Source organism: Thalassophryne amazonica, chromosome 8 (assembly GCF_902500255.1).
Source record: "Thalassophryne amazonica chromosome 8, fThaAma1.1, whole genome shotgun sequence".
In the NCBI taxonomy this organism is placed as follows: Eukaryota; Metazoa; Chordata; class Actinopteri; order Batrachoidiformes; family Batrachoididae; genus Thalassophryne; species Thalassophryne amazonica.
The window spans coordinates 66422984-66449229 of NC_047110.1; the positions used below are offsets into that span (position 1 = coordinate 66422984).

Sequence of the window (26246 nt, forward strand, 5' to 3'; positions counted from 1 at the left end):
GACCTTTGAGTTGCTGACCTCAGAACTAACACTGTATGGCTCCATCATGTAGTACTATAAGCTAGGTAAAGGGTTAGCTCACTTCGGTCTTGGAGGTCACACTCATATCTTGGGTATTGATGCTACTTACTATGGACAATATATATGACAATATATGACAGGTTCAATAAAATCAAGACCCTGAACATAAGACGACCCCGTTTTTTTTGGGGGGAGGGGGGGGGGGGTCAACTTTTTCAAGGTGCTTCTTGATTTTTTTGGTTCCTTTAGGGATAAAAATAAATTGGGTGAAATTTCCTGAGATTTGAAAAACAATAACCACTGCCACCCGAACCCTGTTTTTTGTGATGTGCGAGTGACATTTTGAGTTATGGAATGGATACATTAGCTCATTAGCGGCATTCAACGTCAACATGGACTTTCTCATCAAGGACCCCTCAGAGTGGGAGGATGATCCATTATTCCAGTCATCACAGCAGGTCCTGGATAACATTGTCAATTATTTGTGAGGAGTTGCACTTATCCAGGATTACAATTAGATGAACAGCAGTGCCAGTACCTGCTGCAAGTTGTTGAGTGGCATCGATGTCAGTTCCCAGAGGCGAAGAAAATGAGAACCAAATGCCACTTCCCATGACTGTTTGTTTTCATCAAATCGGTGGACAGTGACATGTAAAACATTATTATCTCTCCTGTATGGTCCGTTAAAGGAGAAACATTTGTTGTTTCAATTTGTATTTCATTTGTGAACAGGTACATTACTATTGCTGGTTTACGCTCAACTGTCGCAATTTCTACCCCGTGTGCAGCGGTGCTTAGAATAGTCGTATCAAAATAAAATTTTGCACAAAACATTTTCTTATCAAGATGAACAATTCTGTAAGGAAGCACCTTAAGAAAGTCATATTTTTATTTTTGGCATACTGTAGAAGACCATCCAAGGGGGATGTATTACCAAGAAGAAGAAAAAAATTAAGATGAAGTAGCTGCAGTGTGAGATCTGTTGATAAGTTTAGCAGAAAAGCAGGATGTCCCTCTGCCCATAGCTTCCCGGAACTGTTTCCATTGTAACTCACTGGCAAAAGAGGTTTTCAGATGAATGCTGACTGTTGAGATCTGATGACAGATGTAGACTGTGAAGTGAGCATTGGAGTGTCTGTAGAAAACTTAGGCAGACTTTAGAAAATCATGAAATAAATTAACGAGACCGTGGACCGTTGCTGCAGGTGATCAGCTCCTTGTGTTTTTAAAGAGATGCTGGTGTCCAATAATTACAGTCATTTAGTAAATGAGAGTGGCAAATATTTTGGGGTGAATTAAGCCATTTTAAGGGATGAAAAATGCATTAAGTCACAACAGAAAATCTGTGCTGCTAAAATGCAAGAAATCTCACTGCTTATCCAAAGCAACAGTCAGATAAAAACATTATGTTGTACTCTTTGATTCTGCGGAAAAGTTAACAGAAGGCTGTTTTCCTGCTACGAACTTTACAAATATGCAGAACTTACAGGACATAACAAATATCACTGAGGTTTTAGTGCAAATTCTGATATATTTACAGTTGTATGTAAAAGTTTGGGCACCCCTGATGATTTCCATGATTTTCCTTTATAAATCATTGGTTGTTTGGATCAGCAATTTCAGTTAAATACCAGATAAACACAGTGATATTTGAGAAGTGAAATGAAGTTTATAGGATTTACAGAAAGTGCACAATAATTCTTTAAACAAAATTAGGCAGATGCATAAATTTGGGCACCATAACAGAAAAAATACATCCTTAGTAGATCCTCCTTTTGCAGAAATAACAGCCTCTAAATGCTTCCTATAGCTTCCAGTGAGAGTCTGGATTGTGGTTGAAGGTATTATGGACCATTCTTCTTTACAAAACATCTCAGGTTTGTTGGTTTCCGAGCATGGACAGCCCGCTTAAAATCACACCACAGATTTTCAATAATATTCAGGTCTGGGGATTGAGATGACCATTCCAGAACGTTGTACTTGTTCCTCTGCATGAATGCCTTAGTAGATTTTGAGCAGTGTTTAGTGTCGTTGTCTTGTTGAAAGATCCAGCGCAACTTCAACTTTGTCACTGATTCATGAACATTCTTCTTAAGAATCTGCTGATATTGACTGGAATCCATGCGACCCTCAACTTTAACAAGATTCCCAGGACCCGCACTGGCCACACAGCCACACAGCATGATGGAAGACTGGAATCCATGTGACCCTCAACTTTAATAAGATTCCCAAGACCTGCAGTGGCCACACAGCCACACAGCATGATGGGACCACCTCCAAATTTTACTGCAGGTAGCAAGTGTTTTTCTTGGAATGCTGTGTTCTTTTTCAGCCATGCATACTGCCCCTTGTTATGTCCAAATAACTCAATTTAAGTTTCATCAGTCCACAGAACCTTATTCCAAAATGAAACTGGCTTGTCCAAATGTGCTTCAGCATAACTCAAGCGACTCTGTTTGTGACGTGTACTGCAGCAAGATCATGTTGTAGGTCTTTGGAGCAGGTCTGTGGGTTGACTATGACAGTTCTCACCATTCTTCGCTTCATCTTATCTGAGATTTTTCTTGGCCTGCCACTTCAGGCCTTAACTAGTACTGTGCCTGTGGTCTTCCATTTCCTCACTATGTTCCTCACAGTGGAAACTGACAGCTGAAATCTCTAAGATAGCTTTTTGTTTCCTTCCCCTAAACCATGATGTTGAACAATCTTTGTTTTCAAATCATTTGAGAGGTGTTTAGAGGCTCCCATGTTGCCACTTATTAGAAAAGATGCAAAGAGGAGAAACATTTGCAAATGGCCACTTTAAATACCCTTTGTCATGATTGGATTCAACTATGTAAGGAGGTCAAGGGTCAATGAGCTTACCAAACAAATTTTGTGTTCCAATAATTAGTGCTAAATGAATTCAAATCAATAAAATGACAAGGGTGCCAAAATTTATGCACCTGCCTAATTTTGTTCAAATAATTATTGCACTTTCTGTAAATACTAGAAACTTCATTTCACTTCTCAAATATCAGTGTGTTCATCTGCTATATAATATATTTAACTGAAATTTCTGATCCAGACAACCAACGATTTATAACGGAAAATCATGAAAATTATCAATGGTGCCCATACCTTTGCATGTATCTCTCTCTCTCTCTCTCTCTCTCTCTCTCTCTCTCTCTCTCTCTCTATATATATATATATATATATATATATATACGAGGTCTATTAGACAATAAACCGACCCTTTTATTTTTTTTTAACTATATGGATTTGAATGACGTGCGATTACACCAATCATGCTTGAACCCTCGTGAGCATGCGTGAGTTTTTTCACGCGTGTCAGTGACGTCATTTCCCTGTGGGCAGGCCTTGAGTTAGATGTGGTTCAGCCCTCTCAGCTGAATTCCTTTGTTTCACACGCTGCTCGAGACGGCGCGCGTTGCTTTATCAACATTTTTTCTGGACCTGTGAGGAATATCCAAGTGGACACTATTCGAGAAATTAAGCTGGTTTTCAGTGAAAAGTTTAACGGTTGATGAGAGATTATGGGGTGTTGGTGTAAGGACTTCCCACAGACCGGGACGTCGTGCAGCGCTTCCAGGCGCCGTCGTCGGCCTGTTTCAAGCTGAAAACATCCTAATTTAAGGCTTAATTAACCCAGGACGTCGTGAGAGAACAAAGAAGATTCAGAAGAGGCCGGCATGAGGACTTTATGCGGACATTCCACTGTTTAAGGACATTTTGTAATGAAAGACGTGCGCGCAAATTCGCCGAGTCGTTTCCGTGACGACTCGGCAAATCTGTGTGCGCCGCGACAGGAAAAACACCTCCGTGTTGAAAACCATTTGTAAAATTCAGGCGGCTTTTGATGGCTTTCAACAAGTGAGTAACTGAGAAATTGTTTAACAGCTTGGGCATGTTCCAACTTGCCCGTTAAGGTTTCCAACGGAGGTGTTTTTCCTGTTGCGGCCCCCCGCAGTCGGGTCCGGCCCGACATGCGACTCTGCCCGCACGTTCTTTCATTACAAAATGTCCGTTAACAATGGAATGTCCGAATAAACTCCTCATGCCGACTTCTTCTGAAAGTTCTCTGTTCTCTGACGACTTACTGGGTCAACAGAGCCTGAAATGTGGAAGTTTTCAACTTGAAACGGCGAGACGCTGCCGCCTCGAAGCGCAGATCGCCATCAGGCGCCGTGGGCCGTCCTTAAAGCGACACTACCAGACCAAAATCTCTCATCAGCCGTTAAAACTTTTACCGAAAATAAGCTGAATTTATCGAATGTTGTCCACTCAGTTGTGCCTTACAGTTTTTGAAAAAAATTTTATCAAACAAAGCAGCAGTCTCTGAGCCATTCCTAAACAATGAAAAAAAATCGACGAGAGGGTGGGCGACTCCTCACTCAAAGACTGCCCACAGACGAATGACGTAACCGACAGGCGTGAAAAAACTCTCGTATGCCCACGAGGGTTCAAGCATGTCTGATGTAATCACATGTGATTCAAATCCATATGGTTTTTGAAAAAAATAATAAGGTCGGATACTTTTCTAATAGACCTCGTATGTTTGTATGTTGTGTGTGTGTGTATGTATACTAGTGTGTTGTTCATGGGGATCCACAGGCTCTACATTGGGTAGTGTTTATAAAATGGGTAGCTGACATTTTTCAAGGGTTGTAATAAATTAGGCAATGTTTCTATAATGAGGTGGAATGGAGCGTGAGTCACGCAGAAACTGGGAGTTTCTGCGTGACTCACGCTCATCAAAGCCATATGCACTCACGCACACATAGGCCACTGCAATATGGATGTACAGGGAGCAGCAGATTGAAAGTGGCTGATTAGTAAATTATGCACTGATTGAGATGACAGCTGCCCAGAGAGTCATGAAACATGACTGATGAATGATTCCAGTAAAGCCATGAAGTTGTTGCTGCTAAATTATTATGCTCAGTAAATGTACTACACACATACAGACTGGTTTGACTTCTTGTGAAAGTAACACACGGTTCAAACACAATAGATCTGGCTTTCTCGTAACAACATGGGCTTCCCCTGTTGCAGCTGAACACAGGTTGTCATGAACCAAGCACCTCCTAAGATTTAGAGATTTTGACCGATAGTCTCTATTTCAGATTTTCCAGCAGGGAACAAAGTGGAAGAAGAGATTTGTCTGAGGTGGCGAGTGAGTGGGTGTGTGTGCTTGATGATCGTTTGCATTGAGCACCTGCCAGTATCCAGTGAATCATGTGTTGAATAATACAGTGATTGTGATTTTATGTATATTTTTAGTCCCTTTTGTCACTTGGCAATCTTTAAAAATAATATTGTGTTGTACTTGTATATGTTCAATTATGGATGACAATGAAAGGAAAATGAGATTAACCAGTGAAAAGCTCATTGAGACCAGTCCAGTTAAGGGTCACAAAGGGTCCGGAGCCTATCCCAGCACTCATTTAAAGTAACATGTACAGAAAGAACTTATTAAAGTGCAGTAGAATGTGAGAATTTGTGGAACGGACCGTGAATAAAAACTTTCCATCTAGTATACTAGAAATACACACTCACACACTCATCTTCAACCGCTTAGTCCAATTAAGGGTTGCGGCGGGCTGGAGCCTATCCCAGCAGACACAGAGCGCCGCAACCCTTAATTGGACTAAGCGGTTGAAGATGAGTGTGTGAGTGTGTATTTGTAGTATACTAGATGGAAAGTTTTTATTCACGGTCCGTTCCACAAATTCTCACATTCTACTGCACTTTAATAAGTTCTTTCTGTACATGTTACTTTAAATGAGTGCTGGGATAGGCTCCGGCCCCTTCGTGACCCTTAACTGGACTGGTCTCAATGAGCTTTTCACTGGTTAATCTCATTTTCCTTTCATTAGCTCACGTGCCATGTTTTCATGTTTGGACCATCGCTCTCAAAACTTGAGTGACATGTTGGAAGGGAGACCAGTGAGAGAAGGTAACAACTGTGCATTTTTGTGTATTGCATCATCAGATATATATAATTTCATGATGAAGTGGTAAAGAGCAGAATTTTCTTCAGAATAACATGCAAAATTTCAGTTGCAGTTTTCCAGACGCTACATGGGAAACATAAGCCTAGATTTCCTCTGTTTTACAAACCTTCTCTACTCCAACCCAATATAAAATCATGAATGGGGATGCAACAGGCAAATGTTGCACTCCCAGTTTCTCCACATACATCCACAGAAGCCTATAATTCTTTCAGAGCTGGCTGGGTGTCTTGGTGGCTTCCCTCACCAGTCTCCTTCCAGCATGCAGATTTACCATACCATAGACTAGAATAGAAGAATAAAATTGTCTTTTTTGTCATTGTATGGGGAAAGGGGGGGGGGTTACAACAAAAATTGGGGGTGCTCCCGCAGAGCTACTGTACACTACACAAAAACAAGCCATTTTACACGCCACACAAAATGAATACAATTTGAAATATGTAATGTATACTAATATATATATATATATATATATATATATATATATATATATATATATATATATATATATGAATAAAGTACGGTTTAAAATGTCAAATATCGCATTAAACATTTAGGACAGTGATTGTGAACACTGGGGGAAGTGGAGGTAGATTGGGTTGGTTGTTGTCTGGAGGGGGGGTAGGTCTGCTGGCGAGTGTGTGGGTGTGTATCCATGGGTGTTTGCAGTACGTATGGCCCAGGAGAAGAAGCTGTTTGTCAGCCTGCTGGTGTGGAAGTTTGTTGACCTGTAGTGTCTCCCAGAAGGCAACAGGTCAAACAGGGGTTAGGCAGGGTGTGAGGGGTCTTCTGTGATGGCCTTGGTTCTCCTAAGGCAGGAGGATGTGGCAATGTTTTCCAGGCTGGGCAGAGGGCAGCCAATGATCTTTAGGGCAGTGTTTATGATGCTGTGCACCATCTTTCTGTCCTCAGCTGTGGAGCCTGTGAGTATGTCAATACACTCTCCACCGAGGAGTGATCAAAGGCCAACAGCAGCTTTGTGTCCAGGTTGTTCTTCTTGAGGACACACAAGAAGTGTAGGCGCTGCTGAGCCTTCTTTACCAGAGTCCCGATGTTGGAGGTCCAGGAGTGGTCTGTGGAGATGCAGGTGCCCAGAAACCTGAAGGAGGTGACAGTTTCCACCTGTTATCCATTTATCGAGGGGGTTGGTCCTGTCTGTTCTTCCTGAAGTCCATGATGAGTTCTTTTGTCTTATGAACATTCAGGGTCAGGTTGTTCTCTGAGCACCAGAGTAAAAGTTCCTTCATCTCAGCCCTGTATGCTGTCTCATCCCCATCGCAGATGAGTCCAACCACTGTGGGATCATCCCCATATTTTATAATGCAGTTGGTTGGGTGGGCTGGAGAGCATTTATAGCTGTACATGGCATACAGTAAAGGGCTTAGAACAAAACCTTGAGGGGAACCAGTGCTGAGTGTGCATGTGGAGGAGTGGTGGGGGCTGAGTCTCACCGACTGTGGGCAGCTCATCAGAAAGTTTTTAATCCAGTTACAGGTGGGGAGGGGGATTAGTAATTTCAGCAGTTTCACAATGAGAATGTCCGGTATGATGTGTTAAATGCTGAGCTGTAGTCCAGGAAGAGCAACCTCACATAGCACTTCTTATTCTCCAGGTAGCTCACTGTGGAGAGACAGTGATGGCATCCTCCTTAGCATCCTCCTGTAAGCAAACTGGTAGGGGTCGAAGGTAGGCAGTTTCTGATGTGGTAGGAGACTGATCGCTCCAGGCGCTTCGTGATTGATTACAAATGTCAGGGCGATGGGTCTGTAATCATTCAGGCTGTCTATGGCAGGTATTTTGGGGGATGGGGATGATGGTGGAGGCCTTCAGACATGTGGGAATGGTGGCACGTGTTAGTTAGAGGTTGAAGAGTTTAGTGAGGATCTCTGCCAGTTTGTCTGCACACGCTTTAATCACTGTCCCAGGGATACTGTCGGGACCAGCAGATTTCCTGGGGTTCATTGCTCTTAGGTTTTTCCTCACGTCATGCTCCTGGAGAGAGAGAGGTGATGTGCTGAAACCAGGGGAGGCAGTGACTGCAGGTGTGTGGTGGTGGTCTCAAACTGGGCAAACAAGCTGTTTAGCTTCTCTGCCAGTGGGCTGTTAATGCTGTAGGATGTTGGAGGGGGGTGGCCTTTGTAGTTGGTTAGGGCCTGGATGCCCCTCCACATCTGACGCATGTTATTGTCCATCAGGTATCCGTTTATTTTCCTTTTGGAGGAGTCCTTAGCCTGTTTGATGCATTTTGAGGGCATTTTCAGGTCAGGCTTTGATGGTCTGGGTAGCTGGTTTTGTTTGCTTCCTGGGGGTGGGGTAGGCTGGAAGAGGAACAGAGAGAGAGATGGTCTTATTGTCCGAGGTGGGGGGAGTCGCTCTGTAGGCATGCTTAATGTTGGAATAAACATGATCATGTGTGTTTTCTCCTCTAGTTGCACACTTGACATGCTGGTGGAATTTGTGGATAACAGTGTCATACCTGCTGTTGTTGACCTGGAAGCATTTGTGATGGTGACGTGTTGTGCTACATTATATGGTTGTGCGATGTTACACAGCAATGACATAATGTTCTTGGAAAGCATCCTTTGTGAGTTTTCCCAAATCACCAAGGAGCTGGAGCTTAATTCTTCATAACTGCATTTTCATTTTCTATTTTATTTCATGGTTAATATTCATTTGATAAAGACAGATGAGAAAATACACCACAGTTTAATTTTAAAACCAGATTTTGATTTTTAAATCTAAAAGAAAATAATTAATTAATAAATAATTTAAAAAGTAGTGAAATTCATTTTGTAAAAAAAAAAAAAAAAAAGATACTGAATGATTACAAAAGTACACAGTGTTTATTGACCATGTCCAAGACATTATTTAGGTGCGCGTATGACCTAAATATGGCGTCCACTGTTGGGGCATATCAGCTGCTTCTGTCTTGCTAGACTTTCCAAGCAGTGGAGCTGAGTTTCTGCTTCGAGGAATGTGTTTACTGTTTGACAATCGGGAATCTCCCTATTTGATGATGTAGATGAAATCCCCCACTGCAACCTCGTTTTCAAACTGTATTCCTGTGATGAGTAGAAATTCTGAAATTCCGTGAAAATAATTGGAGAATTGCATCTGAAACATTGGCTTGTAAAGGTGAGTAAGATCAGTTTTCAAATAATAACATTTACTTCATGTGATTATGTACTTTGCTGTGAAGTGTGAAGAAAAAAAATCGCACTATTTCAGTGGCTGTAACTGATTTTGTTGAACAGATTACAAATTCAATTGAAAATAAGTAATACGAGGTCTATTAGAAAAGTATCCGACCTGTTGTGAAAGTGTAGGGACACGGACCCACAACAGGGGGCGTAAATGAACGGACAATGGAATAAGCCAAAATACAACAATTTAATGTTGTGAATGTGCACAACAGAACAACAGACAATACAATTTAGAATGTCAGTCAATGATTCACGGTGACGTGTGGGCAGGCTCGAGGATAGAAGACGCCTGTCCAGAGAAAGCCGCATTCCACACGTCTTCCACTGCCAACGGATCTGGAGCACTCCGGAACCACCAAGCGCTGAGTCCCCAGGTGGCCACTGCCTCCGGCTGTCAGATCGAGTACTGCTGGCAGAAAAAACAGACAGGTGATGGTGGGTGTGTGCACACCCAGCAAACAGTCAGAAACGGGTGGGAAACACCTCCACCTCTTAATCACAGTTTACGTGCAGATCCTGTCGGCAAAGTTCGTCGCCTCCAACCGAGGAGCGGAGTACGCCAACTCCCCACACACGACTACTCCGTACAAACAGGTACGTCTGCAACAATACTATTACACACAGAAGCAAAAGATGTTACTAATGTGTTGCTTCAGCCTGAGTTGTTTACCTGTTAGGTAGAACGATTTCTCGGCAGCGAGGTGAAGATGCTGCCCGGCCCTTATGGTGATGTGGTAGAGCATATCTCACCCATATTGGCCTCTCTTCATTGGCTTCCTGTTAATTCTAGAATAGAATTTAAAATTCTTCTTCTTACTTATAAGGTTTTGAATAATCAGGTCCCATCTTATCTTAGGGACCTCATAGTACCATATCACCCCAATAGAGCGCTTCGCTCTCAGACTGCAGGCTTACTTGTAGTTCCTAGGGTTTGTAAGAGTAGAATGGGAGGCAGAGCCTTCAGCTTTCAGGCTCCTCTCCTGTGGAACCAGCTCCCAATTCGGATCAGGGAGACAGACACCCTCTCTACTTTTAAGATTAGGCTTAAAACTTTCCTTTTTGCTAAAGCTTATAGTTAGGGCTGGATCAGGTGACCCTGAACCATCCCTTAGTTATGCTGCTATAGACTTAGACTGCTGGGGGGTTCCCATGATGCACTGAGTGTTTCTTTCTCTTTTTGCTCTGTATGCACCACTCTGCAATTAATCATTAGTGATTGATCTCTGCTCCCTTCCACAGCATGTCTTTTTCCTGGTTCTCTCCCTCAGCCCCAACCAGTCCCAGCAGAAGACTGCCCCTCCCTGAGCCTGGTTCTGCTGGAGGTTTCTTCCTGTTAAAAGGGAGTTTTTCCTTCCCACTGTCGCCAAGTGCTTGCTCACAGGGGGTCGTTTTGACCGTTGGGGTTTTTACGTAATTATTGTATGGCCTTGCCTTACAATATAAAGCGCCTTGGGGCAGCTGTTTGTTGTGATTTGGCGCTATATAAATAAAATTGATTGATTGATTGATGTGGTTGGTGATGATGAGTGACAACTGGTGCTGATGATGAAGGACAGCTGCCACTCCCGGTTGCTCCGGCGCCCTCTCATGCCTGAAGCCCCCACTTTAGGCAGGGCGCCCTCTGGTGGTGGGCCAGCGGTACTTCCTCTTCAGCGGCCCACACAACACGACCTTATTATTTTTTTCAAAAACCATATGGATTTGAATCACGTGTGATTGCGTCAGACAAGCTTGAACCCTCGTGCGCATGCGTGAGTTTTTCCACGCCTGTTGGTTGCGTCATTCGCCTGTGAGCAGGCTTTGAGTGAGGAGTGGTCCACCCCCTCAGCGGATTTTCATTCTCAGGAAATGGCGGAATGATTTGGGCTTTTTTTCCATCAGAATTTTTTCAGAAACTGTTAGAGACTGGCAGCTGGAAACCATTTGAAAAATTTATCTGGCTTTCTGTGAAAATTTTACGGGCTTCACAGAGAATAAGGACTGTTACTACAGCTTTAAAGACGGCTTTAAGGACGCTCGGCCCGCCGCGCTCCGTGCCGCCGCGCTCCGTGCCGCCGCGCTCCGTGCCGCCATCGAGAGCCACAAACCACCGGATCATTTCTAAACGGATGGCTCTGTGGAGCCGGACCGTCATGTGCACTTTCTCTGGTTATCACAAGAGCTAGACATCAACGATTTTCCGGCAGATTTCACTTTTAACAAGAGATTTTGTCATGGAAAGCCGAGCGGAGGCTTCGCGCGTCACGACCGATTTGCGGATGGAACGAGACAAAGGAACACCTCCATTTTGGTCTCACAAGATGGCTTTGAGATGGCGTTCAGACAGCTGTCAGTGGTTTTTCCATCGAGTGATTATCCGAGAAATTGTGGATGTGCCTGGACATGCCAGAACATGTCCCGTGAGGCTTCATCACGGCGTTGCTTTGCGCCATGCGGCACCGCCTGTTTTTTGTTTACTGTTTTTTATTTACAGAAAGCATTTGATGCTATAGACCACACTGTGGTATTGGACAAACTACAGAGGTATGGCATCAGGGGGATTGGCATATGATTGGATAGTTCGCTATTTATGCAATAGATATCAGTGTGTACATATTGGAGGGACACATTCTGAACTCATGAAAATTACTTGTGGGGTGCCCCAGGGTTCAGTTCTGGGGCCGTTGTTGTTTCATCTGTATATTAATGACATATGTTTGGTTTCCAAGTCTGTCAGTTGTATTTTGTTCGCTGATGATACGACTGTGTTTTGTAGTGGGGATCACTTGAGACAGACCTTGGACATGATGGAGAAGGAACTACAGAACTTTAAACAATGGTTTGATTCAAACAAATTATCGCTCCACTTTGGTAAGACAAAGTGTATTATATTTGGAAACAAGTCCAGGAGTTCCTGCAGAAATTTGTTATTAAATGATATTGAAATTGAAACTGTAACTGATACAAAATTTCTTGGTGTTGTTATTGATGATAAACTGAGCTGGAAAATGCATATTAATTTTTGTTAAATCCAAAATGTCAAAAGCCATTGCAATTCTGCATAAAGCACAAAATTTAATTTCCCAACACTTATTAACTATTTTATATCATTCATTGCTCATTCCATACATGACCTACTGTATTGAGGTATGGGGAAATACATAAACTAATACTAATCCAATATTTCTGTTGCAAAAGAAAGCTGTAAGAATTATTTGCAACAAATCACATTGTGAGCCAACAAATCCACTGTTTGCCTGTTTACATATTCTAAAATTCTGGGACTTGGTTGATTACATTACAATACAAATTATGTATAAAGTTAAAAATAAACTGCTGCCACAACATGTCCAGGATCTGTTTAAACTGAGGGACTCCAGTTATAATTTGAGAGGATTTTTTTTTTTGTTGAGAAATCAAGGATCCGAACTACTACAAAAAGTCATTGTGTATCTGTCAAAGGTGTTAACATCTGGAACAACTGTCCGACAACATTAAAGTACTTGGTACGTTAGTAGGCTTTAGAAGACATTACAAGAATAACACAAAATTGTGTGCTATAGTTGAAGACTTAGGTCTGTTGATTTATTATTACTTTTGGGTTTGTGTGTTGTGTGCCAGTGTTGTCTGGTTGTATTATGTAAATTTGAGTTCATTGACTAACTTTGCACCTTTTTTTCTTTTTGGTATTGTCATCGTGTGTGCGTATGTACTGTATGTATATATATATATATGTGTGTGTGTGTGTGTGTGTGTGTGTGTGTGTGTGTGTGTGTGTGTGTGTGTGTGTGTGTGTGTGTGTGTGTGTGTGTGTGTGTGTGTGAGTGATTGTGTAGATATGTATTTATGAAATTTTGTTTGCGTGTATATATTTCTTATTTTTTAGTATAAGGGGTGGGTATTTATAAGCTTTGCTTCTGCCCTCACCCTTTCGGCTACGCAGGACCTTTGTAAAGTTGCTTTGTTATGAGTTTTTTGTTTTTGTTGTTGAACTGTGTGCCGAATCAACTCATTCATTCATTCATTCATCCATTCATTCAAGTTTGGTGGTGATCGAAGCATTTGCATGCATATTTTTACGATCCGCAGCACCGATGTCAAGACGGCGGACATGGCAAAATAGCCAGTTTTTCACACTGGTGATAATAATATAGGTTCGACAAAGTACCGTCATTTTGAAATGTAAACAATGAGACACACTTAAGCACACAGACGAAAATGACCAAGATCTTCCGACCTTCAAATGCTCATACCTTTCTTCATATGTGTCATAGAACAAATATTTAAACACCATTTTGAAGGTCTATATGTGCTCTTTCCAACAACACCAATTTTGTTACAATTCCTTTAACTTTAATATTTTTTATCACGTACCTACATTGTTAGATTGAGTGTGTGGTTTTTGTAACAGAATACCTTATTTATTCTGTTGTTTGTTGATAACTGAAAATGTGTTAAAAAAATAATAATAGGGGAAAATGTAATAATAATAATGATAGGTTTTATTTATAAGGCACCTTACATTTGACAAGCAAATCTCAAGGCGCTACCATAAAAGTACAAAGAATAAAACGCAGTAGAAGGAAAAAAAAATGCAGTTAAGAAAAAGCTTTTAAAAACAGACAAGTATTTAAGTGTTTTTTTTAAAAGTTTCAACTGACAATGTCAATCTAAATATGCTCAAACGTTTTTTTTTTTTGTAATCTAATCAGCACTGACCATAGTAGATGCCCCCCCCCCCCCATAAAAAAAACAAAAATCTGGATTCGCCCCTGCTGAAGTCGTCACTTTCTAAATGGGGGCCCCACAGGAGGAGCGTAGTGTTTTTTTTGGGGGGGGAATTTGTGATGGTGACGCACAGCAGCGCCTCTTGGGCCGCGCGTGTGCCACTGACAGTGGGAGAGAGTCCACACGCGGGCAGAGCAGGGATTGTGTGTGTCACACGAGAAGCAGGAGGAGTTTTAGTCCGTGTCACGAAAACCAAACCTCTCGGACTAAAAACTACCACACTCGCCTTTCAGATCGAGCGAAACATGCGCACTGGCGCGTTTTCGCTTCCGCGGTTCGCTCGTGCCTTCAACACCTTCTGGGAGTTCGCGTGTTTGTTGACGTCGACCGACGAGGCGGTAATGTTGAGCTCGGTGGAGTTTGGATGCCCATTTCGCAGCTGGTAAAAGTGATCTTTTTGCAGAGCGAGCGATGAGTGCGTGGCGCAGGAGGAACGCAGCGCGCGGATTCTGTCTGTGTTTGTCCTAAAGTGAAGGATGCAGGTGAAGAAGAAGCACCGGGACACGGAGAGGAGCGCCGGGGACATCCCGGACAGAGACGGCCTCCGCGCAAAGTCCTCGTGCTTCTCAAATATCAAGATATTCTTGATTTCGGAATGCGCCCTCATGTTGGCACAGGGCACGGTCGGCGCGTACCTGGTGAGTCCAAGAAGCACAACACAAACACACACACGAGACCCTGCCGGGTCATGAAGTACCGGGTGGGTCCTGTCTGTCCTGCACAGTTTGGATCAGGATTACAGACGCGATGGAAAGACTTATGTCTTTAGTTTTACTTTGAGAAAGAGAGTTCCTGCAGCGCACGTGTGTCCAATTTATCTATGCCCAATTTACAATTTAGTGGGTTTTGGAGCAAATGTGTGCTCGCAAACAACAAATAAACTAGAACACCACACTCGGAGAGTGCAAAACTCCGCCAACACTAGTTTCCAATTCCACAAATTTTTTATCTTGGAAAAAATTTAAAGGTCAAAGTCGTGTTAGAAGTGGCTTTTCATAAGCTAAATATAATACAGACAGCAAACAGAGATTTCCGACGTCCTTCAATCCAAATCGGATCACCTCCAAAATTTAATGGAGTCTTCCATGCCCTAATATCTATCTGTGGTGCAATTTGGTGGGAATCTGTCAAGTAGTTTTGACGTAATCCTTCAAAGCGTATATAAAGTGAAATCTTGATCCAGAATCTGGATTCAGATCTGGATCACTTCCAAGATTTAATGGAGTCTTTCTTGGCCTAATATGTATCTGTGGTGAGGTTCCGTGAAGTAATTTAGACATAAACCTTCAAAGACTACATCCAGAATCCAAACCACCTCCAAAATTGAATGGAGTCTTCCATGACCTAATATCTGAGATGAAAATTTTGTCAAACTCTGTGCAGTAGTTTTGACGTAATTCTGCTAACAGGCAGACAGACAAATAAACGCACGTGATTTTATTACATCCTTGGGGGATGTAAATATAAATCAAAAGGGCTTTTCAGTGCTAAAATCAAATATCTGCTAAATCCACGATACGGATCAGATGTGGGTTTAGTCTGTTCATTAAGAGTGCCAGTTTGCACCTTATTGTCACAAATGACAGTGATTAAAACACTTTTGATTGAGATATAATGCAAAATGTACACCAAATGGGCTTTTCAATATTAATTTGAAATTCCCACAAAATCCACAATCCGGACTGGATCCGATCAAACTTTGCCAGGCAATAGTGAGTGCCAGTCTGCACTTCACTTTGATCTATGACAGTGATTGGGGCATTTTTGTTTAAGATATATAATGTAAATATATATGTTCAATGGGGTTTTCAGTATTAAATTTAATAGCCACAAAATCTGGAATCTGGGTCGGATCCCGATCAAAGATTTTTTCCTGACTTTGCCCTTTGACCCAGTGGACCTTGAAAATTGAATCAGTTCTTGCCTATCAGGTATGAATCTTAAGTAAAAAGTTCCTAACAATATATGAAAGTGTGGGCTCCAAGGTGTTCATAAATAAACAGACAAACAAACAGAGATGAAAACATAACCTCCTCCAAATGATTGGCTGAGGTAAAAATGACTGGTAGCTGACCCCCCCCCCCCCCCCCCCCCCCCCCCCCCCCCCAAAAAAAAAAAAACAAAAAAAAAAACAAGAAAGATCCTGCACCCTCTTGAAAATCTAATCCGTCTCCCTTCACCCAAGACCCGAGTGATTGTGAAAGACATTTGTCACATTTCTGGGTTATTTATAGGCTGTTGCTGCAGGTCTGGACCATAGACTTAATATGTACTGGACAAACCTTCCGTGATGTCACTCACACAGTACTGCAGTGTTCTGAAGAGTGGGTTTGAAGCTCAATTGGGGTGGCTCTAGATGTTGCCATCTTGCCAGTGCCTGACTCCGCCTAACTTCTAGCCATCCTATAAATGGATAAAGAAATGACGCAGGCATACGCACCTACGCATACACCTGAAAGGCCATCTGTGCATTTTGGCCACTGAACCAGAGGTGGTACTGAAGAAACACATTGTTTATTAGGAATGTACGTCTCTCAATTATAAAATATGATGTGTCTCTAGATACATTAGCTATGGTCACAGATTGTGTGTGTGAGTACAATGGCTGAGGTCACCTATGTTTTCTTTAGATACACGAATATGCATCGCTATGTTAGCAGCAGTGGAAGTGCTGACATTGGCTACATCACAATGAACCAATAAATGGATAAAGAGGTGGAACATGTGTGACTCAGTTATCTGACATAAGAAGCCTGAACACGCCCCCATCTTGGAGTCCGAACCAACAAAGCTAACTTGCGAACCTCAGTTCAGGTGTCTCTTAAATCATATTTTTTGGGGACTATGCATTGGTTCTCCTAATGGTTTCCTTTTGTGTGGACATTAAAACTTATCCACCACTTATTTTCTCAGGAGCCATGTGTTAAACATATCAGGTTACAGATAGCTGTTAAAATTGCTAACGCAGTCAGCATACAACATTAAATAAGACAAGAATTTTCATTCAGTGTGGATATTGCAGCAGGGACATCTTAGAAAATGCGCTAGGATGTTTCACCACAGAGCAAGCCATATTATTTCAGGTATTTGTAATAAAATGCTCAAAACAATAGACACTGCCCTCCGCAGCAGCTAACAGCTGCTGCCAGCCGGCTATGCGGGCGCTACAAGAGCGCAGTCTATATTTGAGAGTCTGTCTGGACTTAGCAGCTGTCACTTTAAGTCCCTAATTATATAAAACCTTATTAAACCTTATAACCCCCATTCACTTGTCAAAGGGGGGGGGGGGGGGGGGAACTGTCAGCAGAGACCCAAACCAATTTTTCTTCCACCCCAGGCTGTAAACATGTTTATTTCTGCTCTAAAGTTGGAGATTTTCACATGGACTTGAATGAAAACCTGCTTGTTTTTGGAGCCAGCCTCAAGTGGCCAGTCAAGGAACTGCAACGTTTTCTTCTTCAGGGGTGGCCTCATCTGATGCCATCGGTGTTCACCACTTGACTGTGATACAATTCAGGAAAATAGTTTTTCTGTGGAGCTTTTTTAATGGAATGATTCAATTTGCTGTGATATGATGCAGTCCAATACAATTCTTTGTTTAATAAAGGCATTCATTTTCCATAATAAATTAGAATAAGCCCAAAGTGGCATTACTTGCCTTCAAATACATGTTTAATGAAAAACCAGACATCTTCATCAGGTGTTTATTACTGTGCAGCAGCATGTTGGAACTGTCCCTGCTTGCTTTTTTAACCACTGGGGGCAGCACCACATGCAGTAGCAGAAGTTGCAGCATTGAAGATGCCAGCGATTGTTAGCATAGCATAATTTTCCCATTTTGAACCAGACAGTATTAATGAATTCAAACAGGTACATTTATTCATTATGCCGCCTACCACTATTGAACATGTTGAGTTTTGCTTTTACTTCGGAAAATTAATGTTCCTGTGGTGAAACACGAGAGCGTTGTGCCAGGTTTTGAAGTATTATAAGAAATTGAAGAGGTGGAAGCAGCATTGAACAAGATTTATTCAACAGATTTGTAATGTTAAAATTGATCCAAAGACGGGTTCGTACAAGTAGATTGATTCAGGGGCCTGTGTTGCTGTAGTTATATCTATTACTTTGTGTTTTTCATGTGTATCAGTTTTGTTTTGTTTTTTTATGTATTCCATCATACACTCGCAGCTCACCCTGTTCACTGCTTCTTCCTGAGGGAATAAAATACAGTGCATCCAGCAAGTATTCACAGCGCTTCACTTTTTCCGCATTTTATGTTACAGCCTTATTCTGTAATGAAGTTAATACATTTTTTTTTCCCCTCAAAATTCTACTCAACATCCACCCCATAAAGACAACATGAAAAGTTGGGGGTTTTGTACACACACACACACACACACACACACACACACGTATATATATACGAGGGCTGTAAGTATAGGTCCTTTTTATTTTTTTCAAAAACTATATGGATTTCATTCATATGTTTTTACGTCAGACATGCTTGAACCCTCGTGCGCATGCGTAAGTTTTTCCACGCCTGTCGGTGACGTCATTCGCCTGTGAGCACTCCTTGTGGGAGGAGTCGTCCAGCCCGTCGTCGGAATTCCTTTGTCTGAGAAGTTGCTGAGAGACTGGCGCTTTGTTTGATCAGAATTTTTTCTAAACCTGTAAGGCACATCGAAGTGGACACGGTTCGAAAAATTAAGCTGGTTTTTGGTGAAAATTTTAACCGCTGAGAGATTTTGAGGTGATACTGTCGCTTTAAGGACTTCCCACGGTGCGAGACGTCGTGCAGCGCTCTCAGGCGCCGTCGTCAGCCTGTTTCAAGCTGAAAACCTCCACATTTCAGGCTCTATTGATCTAGGACGTCGTGAGAGAACAGAGAAGTTTCAGAAGAAGTCGGTTTCAGCATTTTATCCGGATATTCCACTGTTAAAGGAGACGCAGCCGGCGCGGTGCGGCGGCACAGGAAAAACAACTCCGTGTTGATAACCATTTGTAAAATCCAGGCGGCTTTTGATGGCTTTCAGTGGAGTGAGTATATGAGAAACAGTTGGGCATGTTCCAACTTGTCCTTAAGGCTTCCAACAGAGGTGTTTTTCCTGTGGCGGAGCGTCATTCAGAAAATCTGAGCCAAAGTGTGTGAGGCCACTCAAATATTCATTGAATTGACATGGAATGACCCTCCTTCAGGTGCCTTTTGGCAAACTCTAGGCGGGCTGCCATGTGCCGTTTACTGAGGAGTGGCTTCCGTCTGGCCGCTCTACCATACAAGCCTGATTGGTGGATTGCTGCACAGATGATTGTCCTTCTGGAAGGTTCTCCTCTCTCCACAGAGGAATGCTGGAGCACTGACAGAGTGACCATTGGGCTGTTGGTCACCTCCCTGACTAAGGCCCTTCTCCCCCAATTGCTCAGTTTAGACGGGCAGCCAGCTCAAGGAAGATTCATGGTGGATCTGAACTCCTTCCATTTACAGACGATGGAGGCCACTGTGCTCATTGAGACCTTCAAAGCAGCAGAAATGTTTCTGTATCCTTCCGCAGATTTGTGCCTCAAGACAAGGCTGTCCCGGATGTCTACAGACAATTCCTTTGACTTCATTCTTGGTTTGTGCTCTGACATACACTGTCAACTGTGGGACCTTATATATGTGTATGTCTTTCCAAATCATGTCCAATCAACTGAATTTACCCCAGGTGGACTCCAGTTAAGCTGTAGAAACATCTCAAGGACGACCAGTGGAAACAGGAGTTACCTGAGCTCAAGTTTGAGCTTCATGGCAAAGGCTGTGAAGCTAAACTAAGGCTGTAAAACTAAGAAATCACAATATACATGTGATTTCTTAGTTTTTATTATTATTATTATTATTATTATTAAATACATTTGCAAACATCTGTTTTTCACATTGTCATTATGGAGTATTGTGTTTAGAATTTTTAGGTTAAAAAAAAAAAGACCGTCATCCATTTTGGAATAAGGCTGTAAAATAACAAAATGTGAAGCCTGTGAATACTTTCCAGATGAATGGTATGCATGTTTTGATTAATAATGTGCATTGTTCATTGCAACTTCCTGCTACTGCTTCAGCTCATCATCCTGTCCTGTATCCACAAAGAGATGCCACACCTCCGCATGCCAGGGAATGAACAGGGAGGCTTTTGTTTGATGTAGCACAATGGTCCAACTCCATGTAATTAAACAGAATTAAAAAAAAAATCTTTGACTGGCTCTGATATTTTCATTCACTTATAAGATTAATTCTTTGAGATTTGTTCAGTCACAAGGCCCACACCTTTGGGTTTAACTGCAATCCTTCTTGCAAAATCATGCTTCTTGGTGGTTAACAAAACCCATCAAAACCATAAAGCAGTTGCTTTGCAGTAATCCAGTACAGAAAATAAGTTCTCAAGCACTCCAGAATATTTTGTCAGAGCTTCCCAGAGGAGCATCTGTGCTTCTGGCTTTGACTGTGAACATGTAGTTTCTAAGCATGTTTATTCTCAGAGAATCACTCTTTGCTCAGTTGCGGTTAACAGACTGAACCAAAAATCTTTTGCCATATTTGGAGTGGAATATCTTCTGTGTGGTGGAACTGCTGAGCATCAAGCATCCTGCACATCAGACACAGCACTATCAGTAACAAAGTGCGTGCAGATCACAGAAGTCTGTGATGTCACAAAGCTTTTTCAAGAATTTTAAAGAAAAAAGTTAACGCATGACACAACATAAAATAACTGTAAAAAGCAAAGCGAGTTTGAAATAAACATCCCTTTAAAGACAAGTTCTTTCTTTTCTCCTTTAATTTTTTAAATAAATAACTGTCATCTTCTTTGTCTTTCGGCTGTTCCCGTTAGGGGTCGCCACAGCAGATCAATCATTTCCATCTCACCCTGTCCTCTGTAACTTCCTCTGTCACACCAACCACCTGCATGTCCTCTCTCAGCACATCCATGAACCTCCTCTTTGGTCTCCCTCTTCTCCTCCTGCCTGGTGGCTCCATCCTCAGCATCCTTCTCCCTATATACCCTGGGTCCCTCCTCTGCACATGTCCAAACATCTCAATCTCGCCTCTTGACTTGTCTCCAAAACCGTCCCACCTGAGCTGTCCCTCTGATATGTTCATTCCTAATCTTGTCCATTCTTGTCACTCCCAAAGAGAATCTCAACATCGTCAGCTCTGCCACATCAGCTCTGCCTCCTGTCTTTTTGTTAGTGCCACCTGTCTCTAAACCATACAACATAGCTGGTCTCACTACTGTTTTGTAAACTTTCCCCTTCACCCTTGCTGATATTCTTAGGTCACAAATCACTCCTGCCACCTTTCTCCACCCACTCCACCCTGCCTGCACTCTTCTTCACCTCTCTACCACACTCTCCATTACTTTGAACAGTTGACCCCAAATATTAACTCATCTACTTCCCACCACTTCTACTCCTTGTAACCGCACTATCCACTGGGCTCCCTCTCATTCACACACATGTACTCAGTCTTGCTTCTACTGACTTTCATTCCCCTTCTCTCCAAAGCATATCTCCACTTCTCCAGACTAGACTCAACTTGCTCTCTACTCTCACTACAGATCACAATGTCATCTGCAAACATCTTAGTCCATGGGGACTCCTGTCTGATCTCATCTGTCAACCTGTCCATCACCACTGCAAACAAGAAAGGACTCAGAGCTGATCCTTGGTGTAATCCCACTTCCACCTTGAATGAGTCTGTCTTCTCTGCCACTCCAGACTTCCTCATACAATGCCACAACTCTTCTCTTGGCACCCTATCAGAAGCTTTTTCTAAGTCCACAAACACACAATGTAACTCTTTCTGTCCTTCTCTGTACTTTTTCCAACAGTATTCTCAGAGCAAACACTGCATCTGTAGTGCTCTTTCTCGGCATGAAACCATATTGCTGCTCACAGATCTTCACCTGTTTTCTAAGCCTAGCTTCTACTACTCTTTCCCATAACTTCATGCTGTGGCTGATCAGCTTTATGCCTCTGTAGTTACTTGCCGCTCTGCCACATCACCCTTGTTCTGAAAATAGAAAACCAGCACACTTCGTCTCCACTTCTCAGGCATCCTCTCACTTCCAAGATTTTATTAAACAATCTGGTTTAGAATAACTCTACTGCCATCTCTCCTAGACATTTCCATGCCTCCATTGGATGTCATCTGGACCAACTGCCTTTCCACTCTTCATCCTCTTCATATCAGCCCTCAACTTCTTCCTGCTATATCTCTTTTACTTCCTGCATTTACTCTCACCACATCATCCAGCCTTTTTCTCTCGCTAATTTTTCTTATCATCAACTCTTCAAAATATTTCCCTCCACCTTCTCAGCACACACTCCTCACTTGTCAGCACATTACCATGTGCATCTTTTACCACCCTAACCTGCTGCACATCCTTTCCAGCTCTGTCCCTTTGTCTGGCTAATCGGTACAAGTCCCTTTCTCCTTCCTTACTATTCAACTTCTTGTACAGCTCGCAATATGCCTTTTCCTTTGCTTTTGCCACTTCTCTTCTCGCCTTACGCCGCATCTCCTTGTACTCCTGTCTACTTTCTTCATCTCTCCGACTATCCCAAAACTTTTTCGCAAACCTCTTTCTCCTTATGCTTTCCTGGACCTCTTCATTCCACCACCAAGTCTCCTTGTCTTCCTTCCACTGTCCAGATGTCATACCCAGTACTGCCCTAGCTGTCTCCCTCACCACATCTGCAGTACTTTTCCAGTTGTCCAAAATTGCTTCCCCTCCAACTAGTGCTTCTCTCACCTGCTCGCTAAATTTCACACAACAGTCTTCCTCCTTCAGCTTCCACCATCTGATCCTTTGTTGAGCTCTCACTCTCTTCTTCTTTACCTCTAAAGTCATCCTACAAACAACCATCCTATGCTGTCTAGTGACACTCTCTCCTGCTACCACCTTACAGTCTGTGATTTCTTTTAGCTTGCATCTCCTATAAAGAATGTAGTCCACCTGTGTGCACCTTCCTCCACTCTTATATGTTACCCTGTGCTCCTCCCTTTTCTTAAAGTAGGTATTCACCACAGCCATTTCCATCCTTTTTGCAAAATCAACTACCATCTGTCCTTCCCCATTCCTATCCTTGATACCATATCTACCCATTACTTCCTCATCACCTCTGTTCCCTTCACCAACATGCCCATTGAAGTCTGCTCCTATCACCACTCTTTCATGCTTGGGCACACTCTGCACCACCTCATCTAACACACTCCAGAAATCTTCTTTCTCCTTCATCTCACAACCTACCTGTGGGGCATATGCACTGATGATATTCATCATCACCCCTTCAATTTCCAACTTCACACTCATCACCCTGTCAGACACTCGCTTAACCTCCAACACACTTTTAACATACTCTTCCTTTAAAATGACCCCAACACCATTTCACCATTTAAATAAATAACTGTAATCATATTATAACATTGTGAATAATCGAGGCTCTGAGTTCTGTACTCAACTTTGAAAAAATTCTTGTATAAATGTAATTCCTTTTTTTTCTAAGACATGTCACATGTTAATTAATGTACTGTTCAACAACACAACAGCAAAGTGTTGGCAATTTCACACTGAACACGTCAGAAGCGTCAAATGCATCAGAAATTGGTCTAAAAAGCATTATTTTCAATGAGACGCGTTGCTTTTTAGACGCGTCAGAAGTGTTGCGTCAAAAGCCAAGCTAAAGCGACGCTTCTGATGGGAGCGCGCATTGCCGCTTGTCGGCAGGCTGATGCGGTCAAAGTTCAACTCAATCCAACTTTCGACGCTCTGAGCTGTGACGTACCTTTGCGCTGTCCAAATGACGTGTCGGGCCAAAACACGGAAGACTAGTGGCAGAAACCACTGATCTGTACAAAACGGATCGGTGCAGAAACCATTGATCTGTACAAAACAAACATGTCACAGGACTGCTCATTTATATAGCAGTTTTCTGAAGAAAAATCCTTGGAAATGTTTTTTGTTGTTGTTTGTTACCTCAGAATTTCTGATTACTGTTAAAAAAAAAGTTTAGAACACTTGTAATTAAAATAACTAAATAAATCAATAAATGGTTCTTTAGAAACCTTTCATCTGTAAATTTAAACCACCTGTTATTTCAGATGAGATAATTTCTTGTTTAACATAAGGAATCTCAGACATTTATTTTTAGACAAAATAAAAGAAAAGGCACAATGGTGAACCCACAGAGTGAAACAAGTGTTGCAACATCAGATGATGCAACGACGAACCATTCATACAAAAGTAATGGCTCAGCATTCGTTCAGATCAGTGAACCTGCAAGCAGACGCTAGTAAAATGTCAGGAGTGTATTTTCAGGAGATAATGGACTTCCTACCAGCTTGCGGATGTGCGTGATCACTACGTGCTCTGCCTGGTTCTGTGCTGCGTACAGAGGAGACAGATGTGTCACTCTTAACTCTTTAACTTTTTGAGTCTGTCAGATTTCACATCCTGATGTGTGCCGAGTCTGCTCTCTGTACCGGAGGACAACACCGTTTTAATCCCGTTACAATTGCTGCCGTGAATGCACACATGAAACGCTCCACAACACGCTTTTAACCAGCTCTTTGGATGTGTATCTGAAACTGCCACGATGCTGTTTTTATAGGCTGCCTGAAAATGCAGCAGTATTTCTTTCATTGGAAATAGTTAGAATATGTTATTTTCAGCAGATAATAAATTTTCTACCAGCTGGAGGATGTGCACGAGCATCCTGTTCAGTGCTGCGTACAGAGGAGACAACACCCTCCCCACCCCCCAACTCTTTAATTTTTTTTTTATCGTAACGGCATCTAAATTAACAGTTATTACTTTAAAAACAGGTACTCATAACACAATGGCACATTATGTAAACTTTGCAATTAATCCGCGGCTCCGTTCTTAACGTTAGCAGCAGTTTGTCTACAGCGTGCGCTGGGACGTGACATAAACACTCGGGGAAAAAAAGTGCTTTTTCTGCACTCTGTGTAGCTGTTTGTTTTGATTAGCATATGCTTACAGTCTGTTCACAGACATATACAAATTAATGCAGGTATATCATTACATGACCTCCTAATAGCTAATATAACACAATGCTAAAATACCCTCAGCCGTATGAGCATTGTGTTCTTTATAATTTGCAGTTGTTTAATTAATTCTAATCCGATAACGATGGCAAAATATTAGACTGTTTCACATTTGGATGTATTACTCTGCCCCCTGACCGGTGTTCTGACGAGATGTCATTCCTGTCGACAGGCCAGCCCTCTGCGCAACTGCGCATGCACGATATTGTTAGGACGCGGAAATGTCGATTTATGCGACAGAACGCATAATTTCATAGAACACTGGCCACGTGCGCTGCTAGCTGTCCGATCGCAATGTATTTCCATTAAAAACCCCTTGCATGTGGGACCGGAGTTATTTGCATGATTTAAAAAAACATCCATTTTGCTCAGACCCGCCTGACGTGCACTTGTTAAATCAGACACAGCAAAAGGCTGTGATTCGACACTTTTCTGCTTTCACTCCTTTGTCTCCCTTCATATTTTAATAGTTTTTGCAGTGCACAAGCTGATTACATTTTGGGATTATGTACATTTGGCGGAAAATCAGCAAATTTACAGCATGGAGTCGGAATTGTACAGCTTAACTTTGAATTGGAAGCGATGATTGTACAAAAGAAAAGCTTGTTGAGGGTCAAATTAGTCCAGAGTAAAGCATAATCCAAGAACGGAGAACTTTAAAACTGTCACACACATCATTGCATGATGGAGCTACAGAAGTGTAAATCAGGCTTTAAATTACATAATCATGAATTGTAAATTCATGTAAATTTGACAGCTTAATTGTTTTTCTATTTATCTTGATAGTACCTGTAGCTGGATGTGTTGCTGTATGTGGTTAAATGATTTTAAAAAAAGTTAAACAGAAAAGGTTCACTCAGTAATTCAGCACAGTTGGACCCAAAATGGCGCCATGTTCTAAGTTCACATTACTCTCTGAATAAATGGAACCTACCCCAGATTTGCACAGGTATTCTGGGAAGGACATGGTGACAGCCAATCAGAGTAGAGAGGCACTGTGATATCACTAACTGGTCTCTCTCGGGCTGCTAATCCAACATGGCAGAAACACTTCTGAAAGAGCTGCATTTTCTATGTAAATCGAACATGTTTCTCATATATTTTGGTTGAATGTATGTATGTACTATATATATACTATATACA

The 26246-nt window shown here is 42.1% G+C and overlaps 1 protein-coding gene across 2 annotated transcripts in view; it reads left to right on the forward strand.

Annotated features, from left to right (window-relative positions):
• The first annotated feature begins 14134 nt into the window (after positions 1-14134).
• Positions 14135-26246, forward strand: part of slco3a1 (solute carrier organic anion transporter family, member 3A1) — a 102150-nt gene continuing 90038 nt past the window's right edge. For both annotated transcript variants that reach the window (XM_034176539.1, XM_034176540.1), the window contains exon 1: positions 14135-14643. In XM_034176539.1, coding sequence (XP_034032430.1) covers positions 14482-14643 — 162 coding nt within the window. In that variant the 5' untranslated portion in view covers positions 14135-14481. The remainder of the gene's footprint in view (positions 14644-26246) is intronic.